Source organism: Gasterosteus aculeatus, chromosome 1 (genome assembly GCF_964276395.1).
Source record: "Gasterosteus aculeatus chromosome 1, fGasAcu3.hap1.1, whole genome shotgun sequence".
Lineage (NCBI taxonomy): Eukaryota > Metazoa > Chordata > Actinopteri > Perciformes > Gasterosteidae > Gasterosteus > Gasterosteus aculeatus.
Window position 1 is genome coordinate 4,223,678 of NC_135688.1, and position 14,552 is coordinate 4,238,229.

Sequence of the window (14,552 nt, forward strand, 5' to 3'; positions counted from 1 at the left end):
CAAAATCATTATTGCTCCATCATCTCATTGTAACCATGGAAACAGCGCCCGTCCGAGCGTTTCATTGTTTTACTACTTTCATAATGTTCTAGAGATAATATGTATGCTGCTTTCTTCAGAAGACACCACGCGATCTTCTACGCTGATTTATCATTTCTAACTTTTAAACTTTTGTTTTCAGCAAAGAGCCCATGCATCTGCAGACTGGTCCCCGCAACCTAAAAAGAGGGAGTAGACGGTAGAAGCAATGGTGCCAAAACGTGAGGGTGAAGTAATTGAAGGATATGAGCTTGCAACAGAGCTAAAGAAAAAGTGCATAGGATCAAAAGACCGAAAGAAAGCAGAGTGCAACAGAGAGACAGAGGGAGAAGAGAGACGAATAAGAAACGGGCTGCCGGGGCTCAGCGGGGCTGTCAGGTTCAATCCGGCGTGGGCCGGCAGGACAGCCAAGGAGCAGTGACTGGGGGAGAGTCCTGGGAGACTTGCGTTTCCTGCCTGACTCTCGCCTGCAGACAACCTCTCTTTGTTTTACTACCCCCCCAGCCCCCCCACCCCCTACTCACTGCCAGCCCCCCTTCAGCCTCTCTCCACTCCCCCGAAAAAACACAACGGGGCTACCTCCATACGTGAAGAGCCGAGGTCACAAACAGGTAGGTGAGGGGGGGCAGAAGTGACAAAGAGGGTGAGGGAGTCGCAGTGAGAGACTTCATCGAGAGGCCGACGGTGGAGGACGGAGGGAGGGTGACTAAGGGCACGAAAAGGCTGGAAATAGAAAGAAGAGAATAAGAAAAAACATTTGAAAAAGTCAGACGAAAAAAACACGACTTGGGAATTCGAAAAGAAAGCAAGGGCAGCAAAAGCCTGCTGGTGCGGGCGGGACGAGGGCTTTTACATCCCTTGCATACCTTTGGTTGTTGTCTGTAAATGACATTAATGATGAAGAGATTTTGCTTTTGCTTTTGCTTGGGGCGAGTTGAAAGGGGAAGGAGACGAGAAGTGCAGAAAAAGGAAGGAGCAGAAGATGTAAAACAAAAAGGGCCCCAACGCAGACCCTAAAGAGCACAAAGCCGGCTCTTCTACCAACAACCCCCCCCCCCCCCCCCCCCCACCACACCCGCCCCCTTCATTTTTCCAGGCTTCGCACTGACTGCGACTGGAGCCAGTTTCCACTCGGCTCTGGGGTGTGGTGCACGCTCCTGGGAGACTTGGACTGCAGGACACGTTAGTCAAAACAAGCCCCCGAGTGCCAGACAGAGAGAGGCAGAGAGACACAGAAAGACAGCGGGAGGCGAGAGAGGGAGAGAACAGCTGAGCAGAGAGGGTGAGACAGACAGAGAGACCCAGACAGGGCAAACTTTTTTAATATCGTAACACAGGTGCTTTCGAAAGCCGTCGCAATGGGAAGCAAATTCTTCCGAGCAACAGGGGACTGCCGACTTGAATAGACATAATTGTGTAATATGCAAGTGCATTGTTGTAAATATTATGGTTTTTAAGAAAAAATATTGCGTCGTCATTCGTTTCTTTTCCTTCATGTTCAGAATGCAAAAGCGAGCAATTGAAAGTGGTGAACGTAGAAATAACGGCACACTAACGGCCGTATCGGCACATTGACTTGGCGACAGAGTGGAGAAATACAAATGCCCACGCTGCAAATTCCAAAACGTTCACAGCAGCACCTAAACAGAAGCCAAAAACCCCCCAAACCGTTGGAAGACTCATTGCAGACAAACAAAGTTGTTTCGTATGCAAACATTAACGCCCGAAATAATACCACAATCGAAACAAATGCAGACCATAACACATGCTGCATTAAGACATGTGGGAACCCACCCACACAAGCCCATCCAAAGACAAATAGTACACTTTAGATGCACTAATATCCACACACGCACACACCTTTTCATAGCTGCAGCATTCCCTGTTTTATGTGCTCTATTTTATTCATAACATTGCATTTTACACCGCGCGGTCTGGAGCAGATTAAGGGTGGTCTCCTGCTGCATGCTCGTGCTTACTCTGCCCCAAAGAGCCTGCGCGGTATTTGACTGCTGTGGAAGGGCAATATGAACATCTGGCACCACTGATCTGAGGACATTTTTGATAAAGGCTTCTCCTGGAGCAAGACCTCTTTTATTGTTGAGTCACATTCCCCCAACTTTTCAATTTTAACATTTTTTTTTCATTACATTGTTTAATTTCATAGTTCGGAAACTAGGACACCGTTTGTCAAAACTGTTACAAAAAAAAACTGACATATTCCCTAAAATTCATGACTTGACACTTGATGTGTTCAGTATAAAACAAATTCAGTCAGTTATCTACATTGGTTAGTGATCCCAACAATGAAGCCACAAGCACCACTTCCTGTGCATTTGTAGACATTGTTGTTGCGTAATCTTATGATCAACACAAATACATTGACTTAAATTGTAAATTTAAAATGAATCCATCTGATAAGTTGGTTGAATTCCTGAATTCTTGAAAAGTCCCCCCGGCAGGACGCGGAGGCTTTCCTCGGCCACTCGCCGTTCGTTGGCCCGGGATCGCGAGTGGAGGCGCAGCCCCGGCGTTACAGGGGCCCATTATAGATCTCGCCGCTGGTGAAAGGGAAATTCTGCCGAGGGGAGTGACCGCTTGTCCCTGCCAGTCCAAACACCTGGCGCTGAGAAGCAGGAAGACCGGGGTCGCGGGGTGACCGAGCAGAATCTTATCTGGCCTGCCCATTGCTCTATTGGTATTGCGGCCTGGAGGGAACATGTCCGCTGCCTGCTAACGCTCACCACTGGTGCAGATAGAGAGAGAGAGAGAGAGGCAGAGGGCATTCTGGGACACTTATCAGACTCGGTGTTTCCTCTCCTCCCGCCTCAATAGGGCCCCTCATCCTGTGAGCAAGGCTATCGCTGTTATTGCAGTCCTTTCTCCCGTCTCTGGTGACACCGTATAGGATGTGTTGTTGTTTTTTCTATTGATACAAAGGGCTGCCTTCGTCTTGCTGGTGTCGTGTCAGCACAAAATAATGTTTGTGGAGTGAAAAGGTAAATAGAGGAGAGAGAGGTTCAGGGCTGCTGTAGGCGCTGTTCGTGCACGACCTCGGCTTGCCGTTTGAAATCATTTTACTGGTGACACATTACCAGCGATGCAACAGGGTTTATTTGGCTGCTACATTTCTACTTTACTAATTTGTAAATAGGAACGCAGATTCAATTTGCAAACCGAATACATTGCATTTAGCTGACGGTTTTATCCAAAGCGACATAAAATAAGTGAACACTAAGGGCCTAGCTAAGACTTATTATTATTATTATTATGCTCTTTAACAAAGAGCATAATAAAAAAAAATAAGGTGGCATATTCTTCCTGTCCGCCAGGTAAAAGTGTCAATATTTTGAAAATAGAAAGAATTTAAAGAAAAATCAAGCTATAAAAAAATTATTAATTGAAAAAAATGGAGTAAAGCTGTGTTCAAAGTAAAATAACCAAAACTAATCTATAGATTCTTCTTTTGTTAAATAGAAACTGAAAATCACTCTTAAGATGGATTCTGTTGTGTATAATGACAGCTGGAGACTGAACGCGCACTCGCACCCCCTCAAGCGGCCTGTCGTGACCTTCTGCCGTGTTTACCGCACGTTTACTTGCTCCTGCACCTGCCCTTGATGACGGTCAAACATCCTCCTTCACACTTCATTCGTCTCTCCTTTCTCCTACAATCATCACATTCACCCCCCCCCCATGCAGGTGAGGACTGAACTCATCAGCACACTGCTTTTGTCTCCTGGTTATAAAACACGCCTCTCTTCTGACCCCGTCCGCTCTGAGCCACTTTGCATCGCAGCCTTCAGGTAGCAGTTCTGAATGGCGGCGTCCGCTGCAGCAGCTAGCCCATTATTATTGCAGCGACACAAAAGCTGCACCTGCACGGAGCTTTGGATTTGTGTGAGTCGTCTGTATTATCGAGGGTGTGTGCGCTCTGTGTGTATCCGTTTGCCTGAAGCTGACAGTTGAATCGTAGTTTATTTTGTCTCTCGTTCTTTCTCTTTAGGTAGTCCAAAAAAAATGTAACATACACAATAGCATATTAAGATGAATAAAAGAAATGTGCCCCTACCCTCCTTGGCAACCAGACGTGGGGATGGGTCTGCGTGAGATGGCGTATTGTAGGATAATGATGAGCTACCTGTAAGTGAGACAAAAGACGGCATAGTAAGATCCAACAATGTCTCATCCGCCCTGTACTACAGACAAATTACTATCAAAGCTACTGGATAAGAAATATACATATTTCCATGAACTAACACATCATACAGTGATTAGAGGTACGTGTCAAACACTCCTTGAAAGCACACCGGTGCTGTGGAACTAAAGCCAGCAGGGGGCAGTAAAAGGCTCAGCTCAATCACTGACAAGCAGCACCATGGACCCATTTCCCTTTTTGTGTTCCAGTGTTGTCTTCAAAATTCACAATACATACATTTATTCCTGAATAAGCATTTCCAGCATACAATTAGTAAATAAAATGTAGCCCCCCCCCCCCCTCCCACCACCCATCACCCCATTGCCTGTCAGCATTTTAACTGCGAAACCCGATTCCTGAATAATTAAGTCAGAGGCAACAGTCTGCATATGGCCGCCTATTCATTTCACCTTATGGAGCAGAACTCTGCTCCGCATTCCTCCACTTACTCAGGCACCCTGGGCGGCACCAAAATACTCTCTTAATTTTAGCTGCCCCCGGGCATAAATCAGCGAGTGGAAAAACAGAGCCAAAAATGCACAGTGAAAACAGGAGAGCAGCTCGGGGAGAGCAAAGCTCCAGCACACAGACGGAGGGCTGCTTAGCGAGGAACACACCTTTTCTGAGAAAGAACCAAAAAACTCCAAAATAAAAGTTCAATTTGTGATGTTTCTTTCTAGAGATTTGAAGTAGCTAACTCGGTGGCGGTGGGGGGAGGGGGGGGGGGGGGGGGGGGGATGAAGTGGCCCGTGATGGCAGACTAGGGGTCTGTATTTTTTTAGGTAGTGGAAGGGAAAAAAAAAAAAAAAAGAGTGGGGTGCTCCACAAACGTATTCCTACCTCCCAACACCCCACCCCTCCCAATCTAGCGACTCCACAGCACCCCCAAGGCTCTGGGTCTAGTTTAGAAACCCGGGGGCCTCAGAACAGGGGAGCCATTGTATGAGGCAGGGTCCCTGCACAGCAATCAAACACAGCTCCCCGTACAAAAATAATTCCAAAGCGCAGAGCGTATGAGCGTATGAGCGCACGGGGGGCAGGCGAGCCACCAAAAGCTTCTGGAACGAGGGAGAAAGAGTAAAAGAAAGATGAACCGACGGGCCAGAAAAAAAAATAGGGGAAAGGGATGGGTGAAAGGAGGGCGGGAGGGGGGGGAGGAGGGGGGTTGTTAACCCTTTTCCCGCTGCGCGCCACATATGTGGCCTGACCCAGACAAGCAAACAGGCAACATCGCTGAGAAAACCTCAAATCACACCACAGAGAAATTAAGGGTTGCCGTACGAGCGAGAGTCTGTGACGGGGCGGGGGAGAGGGAGCGAGAGTGAGGGGAGAGAGAGAGAGAGAGAGAGACCCCCTCAGCTGACGGCGGAGGGAGTCTTGGCTGCGCTGCCCATTTATTTTGACGGCTTCTTCCTTTCTTAGAAAACAAACATGTCGCGGTAATCTGACAGCACAGAGGGAGAGCAGGCCAGTGTTCAGCCTCCGAGACCCTCGTTCTCGCCGTCCCTCTCTGGTCACATCTGCTCATTACAAAACATCCACAAACAATTTGCTTTTTTTTCGGCTCTTTCAAAAAGGCCCCGTCCTCTGGCCTTTGCACGGCCACAATTTTGAGATTCTTTTTTTGGGGGGGGGGGCGCTTGTTCAGCATTGGGATTGACCTTCATCGGGCCCCCGCTGTTTACTCTGCGCGGCTCTGCGATACCGCGGCGTCAAACATGTGGTCGGAGACGTGTCAACAAAACTGACTCACCCAGTTTTACGCACCTTAAGGCAGCCCAAGGGACTCCAAGGCCAACAATAGGTCGTCCTTTCAGTAGATATCTGCAACCGGTCCTCCAGAAAGATGACTTAGCTGACATTTCCACTCTCGGATTGTGATTGTTCAAGTTGCTTGAAAATCAATTTTATGTTTACAATGCTTTAGTAATTACTGAAGTGTACCGTGAAATCCGGTATTTCCAGATTCAATTCGGTTACAGGTGAACAAGGAGACAGAGACTAAATCCACGTGGAGAGGAGGGAGATAACGAGGAACACGTGATCATCAACCATGTGAAGTTACAAAAACACTGTTGAAGATGAAGCACGCTAACAGGTATATTACAGGTATACACTGTATATTATATGTGAGGTCTACACAGAGGCTTCCCCGAGCTGCAGATGAGCAGGTCACAAATTGAACGTGTAAGGATACTGGGAAGCTACTCAGGGGTTTGAGACTGTCCTCGCAACACAACAACATAGTGGGTCACCTGTAAATTGTTGAAGTGGCAGATCAAATGCGGACGCAGGGCGGTGTTGTTACCCCACAACCTGTGAGGAGGCGGTGGTGGAACAATAAAGTGTATGAACGTGATAGAGAGAGACCCCCGATCACGTACCATCCTGACAATAGCCAACAACCTTTTGGGAACCAACCCCCGCAAAAGTTGGTTTCATTACCTGAAGTCCTTATTGTGCTCAGAAGAAGGTGACAGCGAAGGGTTCGCGATCACAGTTATTATGCAACTGAGCAGCTAGCTTTAACTGCAGCCGAGCTCAATGGCAACTGCTCATTGTGCACCGCAGCTAATGCTAACGTGATATGTGCATGCATTCCACTCGCGCTAAGTGGCTGAACCCCAGCGCTCAAGGGAGCAGCCGCAGACTGCTCCGCAATGGCGGCTAACTGCAGACAGCTAACAGTAAAGGGCGCGCAGCCAGGCCATTGAGCCCCCGTGCACCAGTGATAATCTGCCAATAGAAAGAACTAATGCAGGGGGAGCTCAATAAAAATGTTGTGAGGGGAGAGAGAGAGAGAGAGAGAGAGGGAGCGCTCTCCAGACCTCCTTTTTCCCTACTCAGCCTTCGAGCCCAGATGTTTATGGTCTGTATAAACTATTGAGGGCTCGAGAATGTAGCCCAGACTTATCACTCTCTCTCTCTCTCTCCCTCGACTCCCTCACTGTAAATCCATCCAGACACACAAGCAACGGCGACAGCTGGGAAACAGAACTATTGCCATTCTCCAGAAAACACTCAATCACGACCACCTCAGACCGTTTCCACGCACTTCTAAAAGAAATCCTTCACCGCCCCTTTTGACTCTTTGTTCTTTTCCACACTGGCTCTATATTATTGTTTCTCTTGCTCACACCCTCCTACCCGTGTCCTCAAATAACTACTGTAAAATCATTCGAGGAGTTATTTCATCAACCCCTTTCTAAACCTGTTTCTTTATAGCCAAAGCAGATTCCCAGTTCTCCTGTCACTTTACATTCCCGCCACAATCCCCTTTAATTTGTCCCTGTCTCTTCTAGAGTCTCCGTCTATCGGAGGATTTCATTGTTTCATTGAGGTTTTTTTTTTGCTCTGCTCCGTTTCCAGCACATGTGGTATTAAACCGACCTACATGGGTGCGATAAAGCAAACAGTCCTTGGTCCCTCCCTGACAGACTAATTTGAACAAATTCTCAAATTGCACCCCAAATTGAAAGCACATTTGGATGCGGGCAGCCATTACTTAAAAAAATCGGGATAAGTGACCAACAATGAGGCCAAAATAATGCATGGGCAACTACCCGTTACTGTGAGCAGCTGGGTAGTCAGAAAGATGTTCGGATTGGGCCCCCGGTTGCACCAAAGTTGGTGTCAGAACGACATTTCAGCGCGTGACGTGGCAGGAATGTTTTGTTATGGTATTGGCCGTACGGCTGTAGGGTGGGGAAGTGCGTCCCTGCCCAGTGCGCAGTGTACGTACAGGGCTTAATGACTCTGAGGAATGTTAATCAGAGGTCCAATAAACACAACCAAACACACACACACACACGATGTACACAGATGTGTATGAACTGATTGGACCTTGTAGCATCCATTTTCTGGACGAGGATGGGGGGTAATAATGGGAAGGGCGGTGAACGGGGGTTGGAGGAAGACATCACATGACCCGTAATCAGTAATGCTTCCTTAGTATTTCCCTTCCTCTCTCTCTTTCTGTATTCCCAAAGCTCGGCCCGGCTCCAACTCTCGTGACTGAAGCCAGCGGTCTTTTTTTTCTGAACGGGGTTATTCCTCGTCTATGATTGTGTTTGTTTGTGCTTTGGGGGGGGGGGGGGGAAGAGAGAGCAGCTTTAGTTTCCACATCGCCAGCCCCCGCAGGGTCTGCATAAAGCCTCAACCCTCCTCCTCTTCCTCCGCAGTCTCCGTCTTCCCCGAGACATTCATTTACTAACATGGTTCCTCCTGCCCTTAGGCTCCCCGGGGTCAATAATACACACCGCTCGGTCGCCCCAAAAACACATCGTTCAGTCGAGGCCCGGGACGGAAACATTCATCCGTTTGATTGTCGGGAACGGAGCCAAAGCAATTTCAACTAGCAAGTGGAGAGGATTCCCGAGACACCTTCTCTGTCTGCAAGACGCACATGGTCTAGATTTAAAAAAAAAAAATTTAAAAACGGGCAACATCGGGCAGGATGGCGCTGCAGCACACCTAAGCCGCGGCTAAGTCACGCAGCCATCGGCCATAATGAAACGGCTCTGCAGAGCGTGCCCAGTGGCGGTTGGACAGATCCACCCGCTGCAGCGCTGCACAATGAGGCTGTTATACTCATGACAGGCATCTCTCTCTGCCCAGACGCCGCGCACAGAGAAAACTGTTGACACCCACAAAACGCAGTACCCATTACATCACGCAGAGGCCCATCGCAATTTTTGGGGAGTAATGCTAAACTTAGTTGAGCCGTCAGTCACTCCACCCAATGTGGTGTCGTTATATTAGTACAGCAGAAGCAGCTCTCACCACTCACAGTACAAAAAGCAAAGAAGTTGAGACAAACTGTTTTCTGCGTGCACAACAATCATATTCCTCTCGATCTACTTATTTTCAAAGTAAACGTTAGACGTACCGACGGTCTGAACTAAACGCGAATGTGTATTCAAGGCAGCAGCCGTGCCAGATGTTACATCCTATATCAAAATACAATTTGCATACCGCCTCAGAAATTTTGGCTGTGTTTCCCCGCCGAAACATTCAAGGCCGGACTGCACTGAGGAATTCTTCAAAAGGAATAGGCTTGAATTCAGTTGCCTCCATTGCAAATCGCAGATCAACTTTCTTTGCTGTGCTGAACACACGAGCCTAGCGTGATTCCTGAGGCGATGCACCTGGGCACCATCTTTCTGGACCATGTGGAATAAGGCGCAGCAAAGTCAAGTGGGGGATGTAGTCGATGGTTATCTTGAGAAGGTTTCCACAACTCTGACTAATACTGGGTAGCCATTATGGAAAAAGTTTCCAGTAAAGGCAATTTCATTGTTCATTGGCGGTAATATGAGTACAAGGTGGTGACTAAATAAAGTTTGGTGTTGTTCGCTTGGGTTTGGCATTATTTAACTGGCACTTCTCATCCAAAAGTAGAGAAAAATAAATTATAACTGAAGTTAGATCAGACAGCGGGAGGTAAAACGGTACACGAAAAAAGATTGGATTATTTTCAATTGTCCAAAATGTTTCTGTATGATTCAAATATTTGTTCCAACAACATTTCAATAGATTTACATCCAACTTTCGTCTCCATTCACCTTTCTGTGCTAAGTTGCACACAGTTTACTTACTTTCCCTGAGGTAATTGAGATGAGAGAGAAGCACTTCGGCATTGTACATGGTGGTGAGCCGGAGAAAGTCGTCCTTGCCCATCTTGCAGAGCTCCTTGCCGTCTGTGTTGTGAAACATGGCCGTGTCGATCTCTAACAGGCCGTACTCCTTGATGGCCCACTCCAGCCACTGCCGCACGTGGTCCTGAGACCACAAGGAGGGGTCTGCAGAAGAGAAGAGAACTTTATTGATACCAGAAGGAATCTGTTCCTGGACAGACACCAGACCTGGGAGAACCTTGTATCCGACTGAGGTAAAGGCGGGCGGAACAATGGACAAATTGAAAACAGAATTTTGGATCAGTAGCAGAGCTTGTCTCAGGTAGTTGTAAATATTCTTTGTCTTGTTTTAACAGCACGAATGGGATTTACCATATGACTCCCATTCGGATAAACGATCATTCACAGAAATCTCTTCCTGTGTTTTTACATTACATTCACATCACATTTGTGAATAGAATAGAACCCGGTCTGATATACTGCATAACATATATGGAAACCAAAACTCCAGCCAAAGCACATGTGGTTAGGGAGTGGCCTACATGTGGAGTGCCTATAAGGTTAATATATGAGGGGATGTTTGCATCAGTCTAGCACAGTTTAACATGTGAACAGCCTTTACAAGATTTCCCAAGTCATCATTACATTTTAATTTAATTGAACAACATGTGCTTATTTTCTAGGACAGTACAATCAGTCTCTTTGGCTCACGTGTACCAACTTACATTTTAAAACCTCATTTCTAAAGGCTTTAACCCTCAACTTGCTCTTGTTACTGCCTGAACTGTGATATTTCACATATTGGAAAATACATGGTTCTACCTGCACGCATTCAGCCGTGCTCCCATGAGTGACATAAAACATTGGAACAATGCTTTACCTCACAAACCAGCTAAATAGAACTGGGACTCATAAAACATTTACAGCACTGACAAAATTATACCAAAACAGAAGACTGATTCTGTCTGCAATTGCAGCCGCAACACCAATAAAAGCCTACAAACAATTAGCACCTGTATAAATAGGCGGTGCGAGTACACCAACGCTGTTTTATGCCACATATTCATGTCAAGACATTATTTTTTAATTTATACATGCTTTTCATCATTACATACCTGCCGGTACTATGACTCTGCGCTCATTGGTGGTCATGTTGGGGGGAGGGGCGTTCTTCTCATCCATGTAGTTTCCATAGTTCATCTGAGATGTGTCATTGCTCCCCACAAGCTTATTGCATTTACCCACACTGCAGTCCACTGGAGACTCCCTGCTACACAAAAACACACACACACACACACACACACGCACGCACAGGAACGTTATAAAGATGATTGCGGTCAGCAGATAATTTGGGTGTTGTTGGTTTTCTTTTCCAGCCATTGACTTTGGCGTGGGATGGATGAGTACTAAACTGGCTTCGGCAGGTAAACTGAAGATTGGAAGGAATAAGTGAAGGTTTGTCGTGGTAAAGAAACGGCCTGTTTAAATGGCCGCTGCCCGCATTTACGGGAGTAGGTTTGGGGCTGGATACAGAATGTTGAATATGTCTAATGAAGATGGATACAAACTCGTATCTCCGAGTAATGTAAGACACAGGATGTGGTCGTCATGCCATACCTAGATCCATTCATGTGCTCATATTCTCTCTTGACGTTGACCCGCACCGGCTGGTTGATCCACTCCTGCTGTGGGGGTAAGGGGTTTATTTTGTGTGTCTGGCCGTAGTCCTGTGTGCCAGATGCAGTCATGTCTGTCTTGGGGAGAGGGGCGGCAGCAGCGTACGGAGGCTCGAATAGGGACTGGTCTTCACTCACCACTGATAGCGCCTCCTGTAGGTTGAAGGAAAGAATATTTGGTATGGCTTTTTCTATTCACTTTACAAGTGCAGGCATTTGAGCTTTCGTATAGCGCAATCCCACCCAACACTGGAACACAATCTAAGTTGCTTCTTTGCAGAGATAATAACATGATCAATACCACTCTTAAGTATGTTCGTTTTGGAATAAGGCCACATCCAGCAGGTAGTTAGCTTAGCTTTAAATATGACAAAATACGCCTTCCTACCAACCCCTCTAAGGCTTACTAATCAACCCATCATGGGTGGTAAATAGGCAAAGGGACTCCCGGTGGCTCTGCTGCTTGCCGAACTTTCGTTTCGATGGTTTCTGAAGAAAAATGGTTTTACTTTTGGACAGAGCTGGACCAGCTTTTTTCTTCTTTATGCTAAGCAATGCTTAGCGCTTCCTGACTAGTTTTGTCACAAACATGTATGAGAGTAGTAGCAATTTGGTCATCCAAATAAAAACTAAATAAAAGAAATAAGATGTTTTTCCCAAAATGTCAGATTACATACCTAACCATGTCTTATGATAAGAAAAAAAAAAACATTATCAGATACAATTCATGTATTTTATGACGTCATATTTTCAATCTCTTGAGTATTTTTTGTTTACAGCAATTATGAGCAGTTATGGGTCATATCGCTGTCTGGCATCCAAATAGTTTGTGTACAAAACCCACGTAGCAATAACTTCCTGTTGATGTTAGGGGAACTTCAATCATGACCACAGTGGAGTAAGACAGTTAGCAGTAAGTCTGTGACTCAATCAAGGCGTTGCTTTACTACCACTGTCAGTCAATACATACAGCTTTTCTCCCGACGCATTCGTTTCAGAACTGAATCCCAAACAATAGCTGTGCAACTTCTCCCGTTTATTGACAATTACAAATATGCCAAACCAAATTTTTCAGATTCCTGACTGTGTAATAATCCCCCTCCCCACACTCATTCTTAACTTTCATTGGACCCAAAAATCCCCTGACATGCCCTGATCTTTGTGTTTCCCTCCATAGCTGAAGACTCAACAGAAGCCAAGGGGGGAACTCGCAGCTACACTGACCCCTCTGCTGTAGCTCAGCTGGAGCAGCGTAAGTTTATTAAAGAAAACAAACTCAGACACTCGGGGTTGGCCAAGATATTACGTCCGTGCTCCTTCTGTAATGTCTTGCAAGTAAAGCACGGATTGTGTACTGGATGTGTTACATTTGACTATACAGATGTCGCCGTTTAGTGTTTGACAATGAACAGAGTTGGGCAATGTCTCCATCTCAGACTGATGCCAGGCCACCAATAGATGAGTGGGGATACTACTTGACAATAACTGGGTTAGTCTGCTCATGTTGTTCTGTACCGTTGTTCCATCCATCATTGTTAGCGACGACCAAACCAACAAATGCAAAAAAAACGATAAGTCAGAATATCAAGTGAATTCATTACAGTCATATGCTTCTGCTGTGGATTAGGTTGGGGTCTGACGCACATCTGGATCTGATGGCAGAGCTTAGGCCGAGACGTGTCTAATTCCCGAGGACTGAATTATTTCATTTCAAAATGCCACATATCTGCTTCAGGGGGAAAATGCTGCTTGATATTCATTGATCAGTATGTCCAAAATGCAGCTTTTTGAATTTTGTAAAAAGTTGTTTCAAAGAAAGCAATATCCGAGTAATCTCACATAAATTCAGGATCATTCCATTCTAAGATATGTCATGCAAGTAGAACGTTTTCCCTCATCTCCGTTTGGATAATAAATGTCTCTTTTTGAGCCAAACGTTTTCAATAGGAAAAATAGAAGGTGACTTCAAAAGTGTATTTGGTATATTCTGGAATCGCATACAGAAAAACATGACAGTGACTATACATGGCAGTGATGCTCTTTCAATTACACCATTTTCATACAAAATTGGAAAATACAACACGTATTACTTTTAACAATATTGGGAAACTAGGTTTCTTTCAAGGCAGTGAGAACACTTTTGGTTGATGAAAGAGAAAGCATCAGCTTTACTAAACCTTTTAGTTTAGCAAGACACGTGTATACGTTTAGCAAAAAGCTACGAGTCAAATGCTTTACTAATTTTTGAAGATTTGGACCATATATGGACGATAAGTGTACAAACTGCTCCAATGAAGGGAAGAGAGAGATGAAGCCTTCCATCAAGTCATTGAATGAAGTTTTGGTGGTCTCAGCGATCATAAAGGGTTTTAATTGCCCCACAGTGCCCTCTGTTGTAATGCCACAGACCCGCCAAGTCTAAACAGAACAAAGTATACAAATGTTTACTAAGTTTGACAGCTTGAAAACGGACACCTGTCTTCTGTTTTAATGCTGTAGGGAGGAGTAGTTGGACGAGTCCAAAATCCTCATTGACAGGAATGTCTTTCAAAGACGGTCAGACGGCTTCTTCTATTTCCCTCCAAAAGGTTTTTACTAATTCAAAAAAATAACTACTTTCCATTTAAGCGGATTTAAAATGGCTGAACTTCTACGGAGCGTTTAACCAATTCGCCAGAATTAGATTTCATCGGGGGATCCATCATAATCTAAAGCCTGGCAGGAGAGCTCGCTATCTGTGTAGAGCACCAGCTATGTCTGTGGATGATAAAGTGTGGAAGAGTGAGGGAATGTCTCATTATAGCCCGATAAGGGCTCGCTCAGCCATTATGACTGTTGCATGTTATAATTACAGTGACATATCAGCCTGTGCAATTTAAACCACGATTGGCAAGTGGTGTGTGCCTATTAAGATTGTAGAGTTTTAAAAATAAATAGCATCACGCCACTGAGGAGAAGCTGAGCGGATGACGGAGCAGTGTCCTGGGTTTTCTGTCCACTATC

General features: G+C 45.7%; 1 protein-coding gene across 15 annotated transcripts in view; it reads right to left on the reverse strand.

Annotated features, from left to right (window-relative positions):
• The window catches only part of fli1 (Fli-1 proto-oncogene, ETS transcription factor), a 30,817-nt gene that overhangs the window by 6,298 nt on the left and 9,967 nt on the right, over positions 1-14,552 (reverse strand). For 7 of the 15 annotated variants that reach the window (XM_078108366.1, XM_040176307.2, XM_040176326.2 and 4 more), the window contains 4 exons: positions 11,491-11,702; positions 10,989-11,143; positions 9,835-10,038; positions 4,112-4,180 (listed from right to left, as the gene is read on the reverse strand). In XM_078108366.1, coding sequence (XP_077964492.1) covers positions 4,112-4,180; positions 9,835-10,038; positions 10,989-11,143; positions 11,491-11,702 — 640 coding nt within the window. The remainder of the gene's footprint in view (positions 1-4,111; positions 4,181-9,834; positions 10,039-10,988; positions 11,144-11,490; positions 11,703-14,552) is intronic. The other 8 variants (XM_078108369.1, XM_040176333.2, XM_040176315.2 and 5 more) reach the window with 3 other exon arrangements.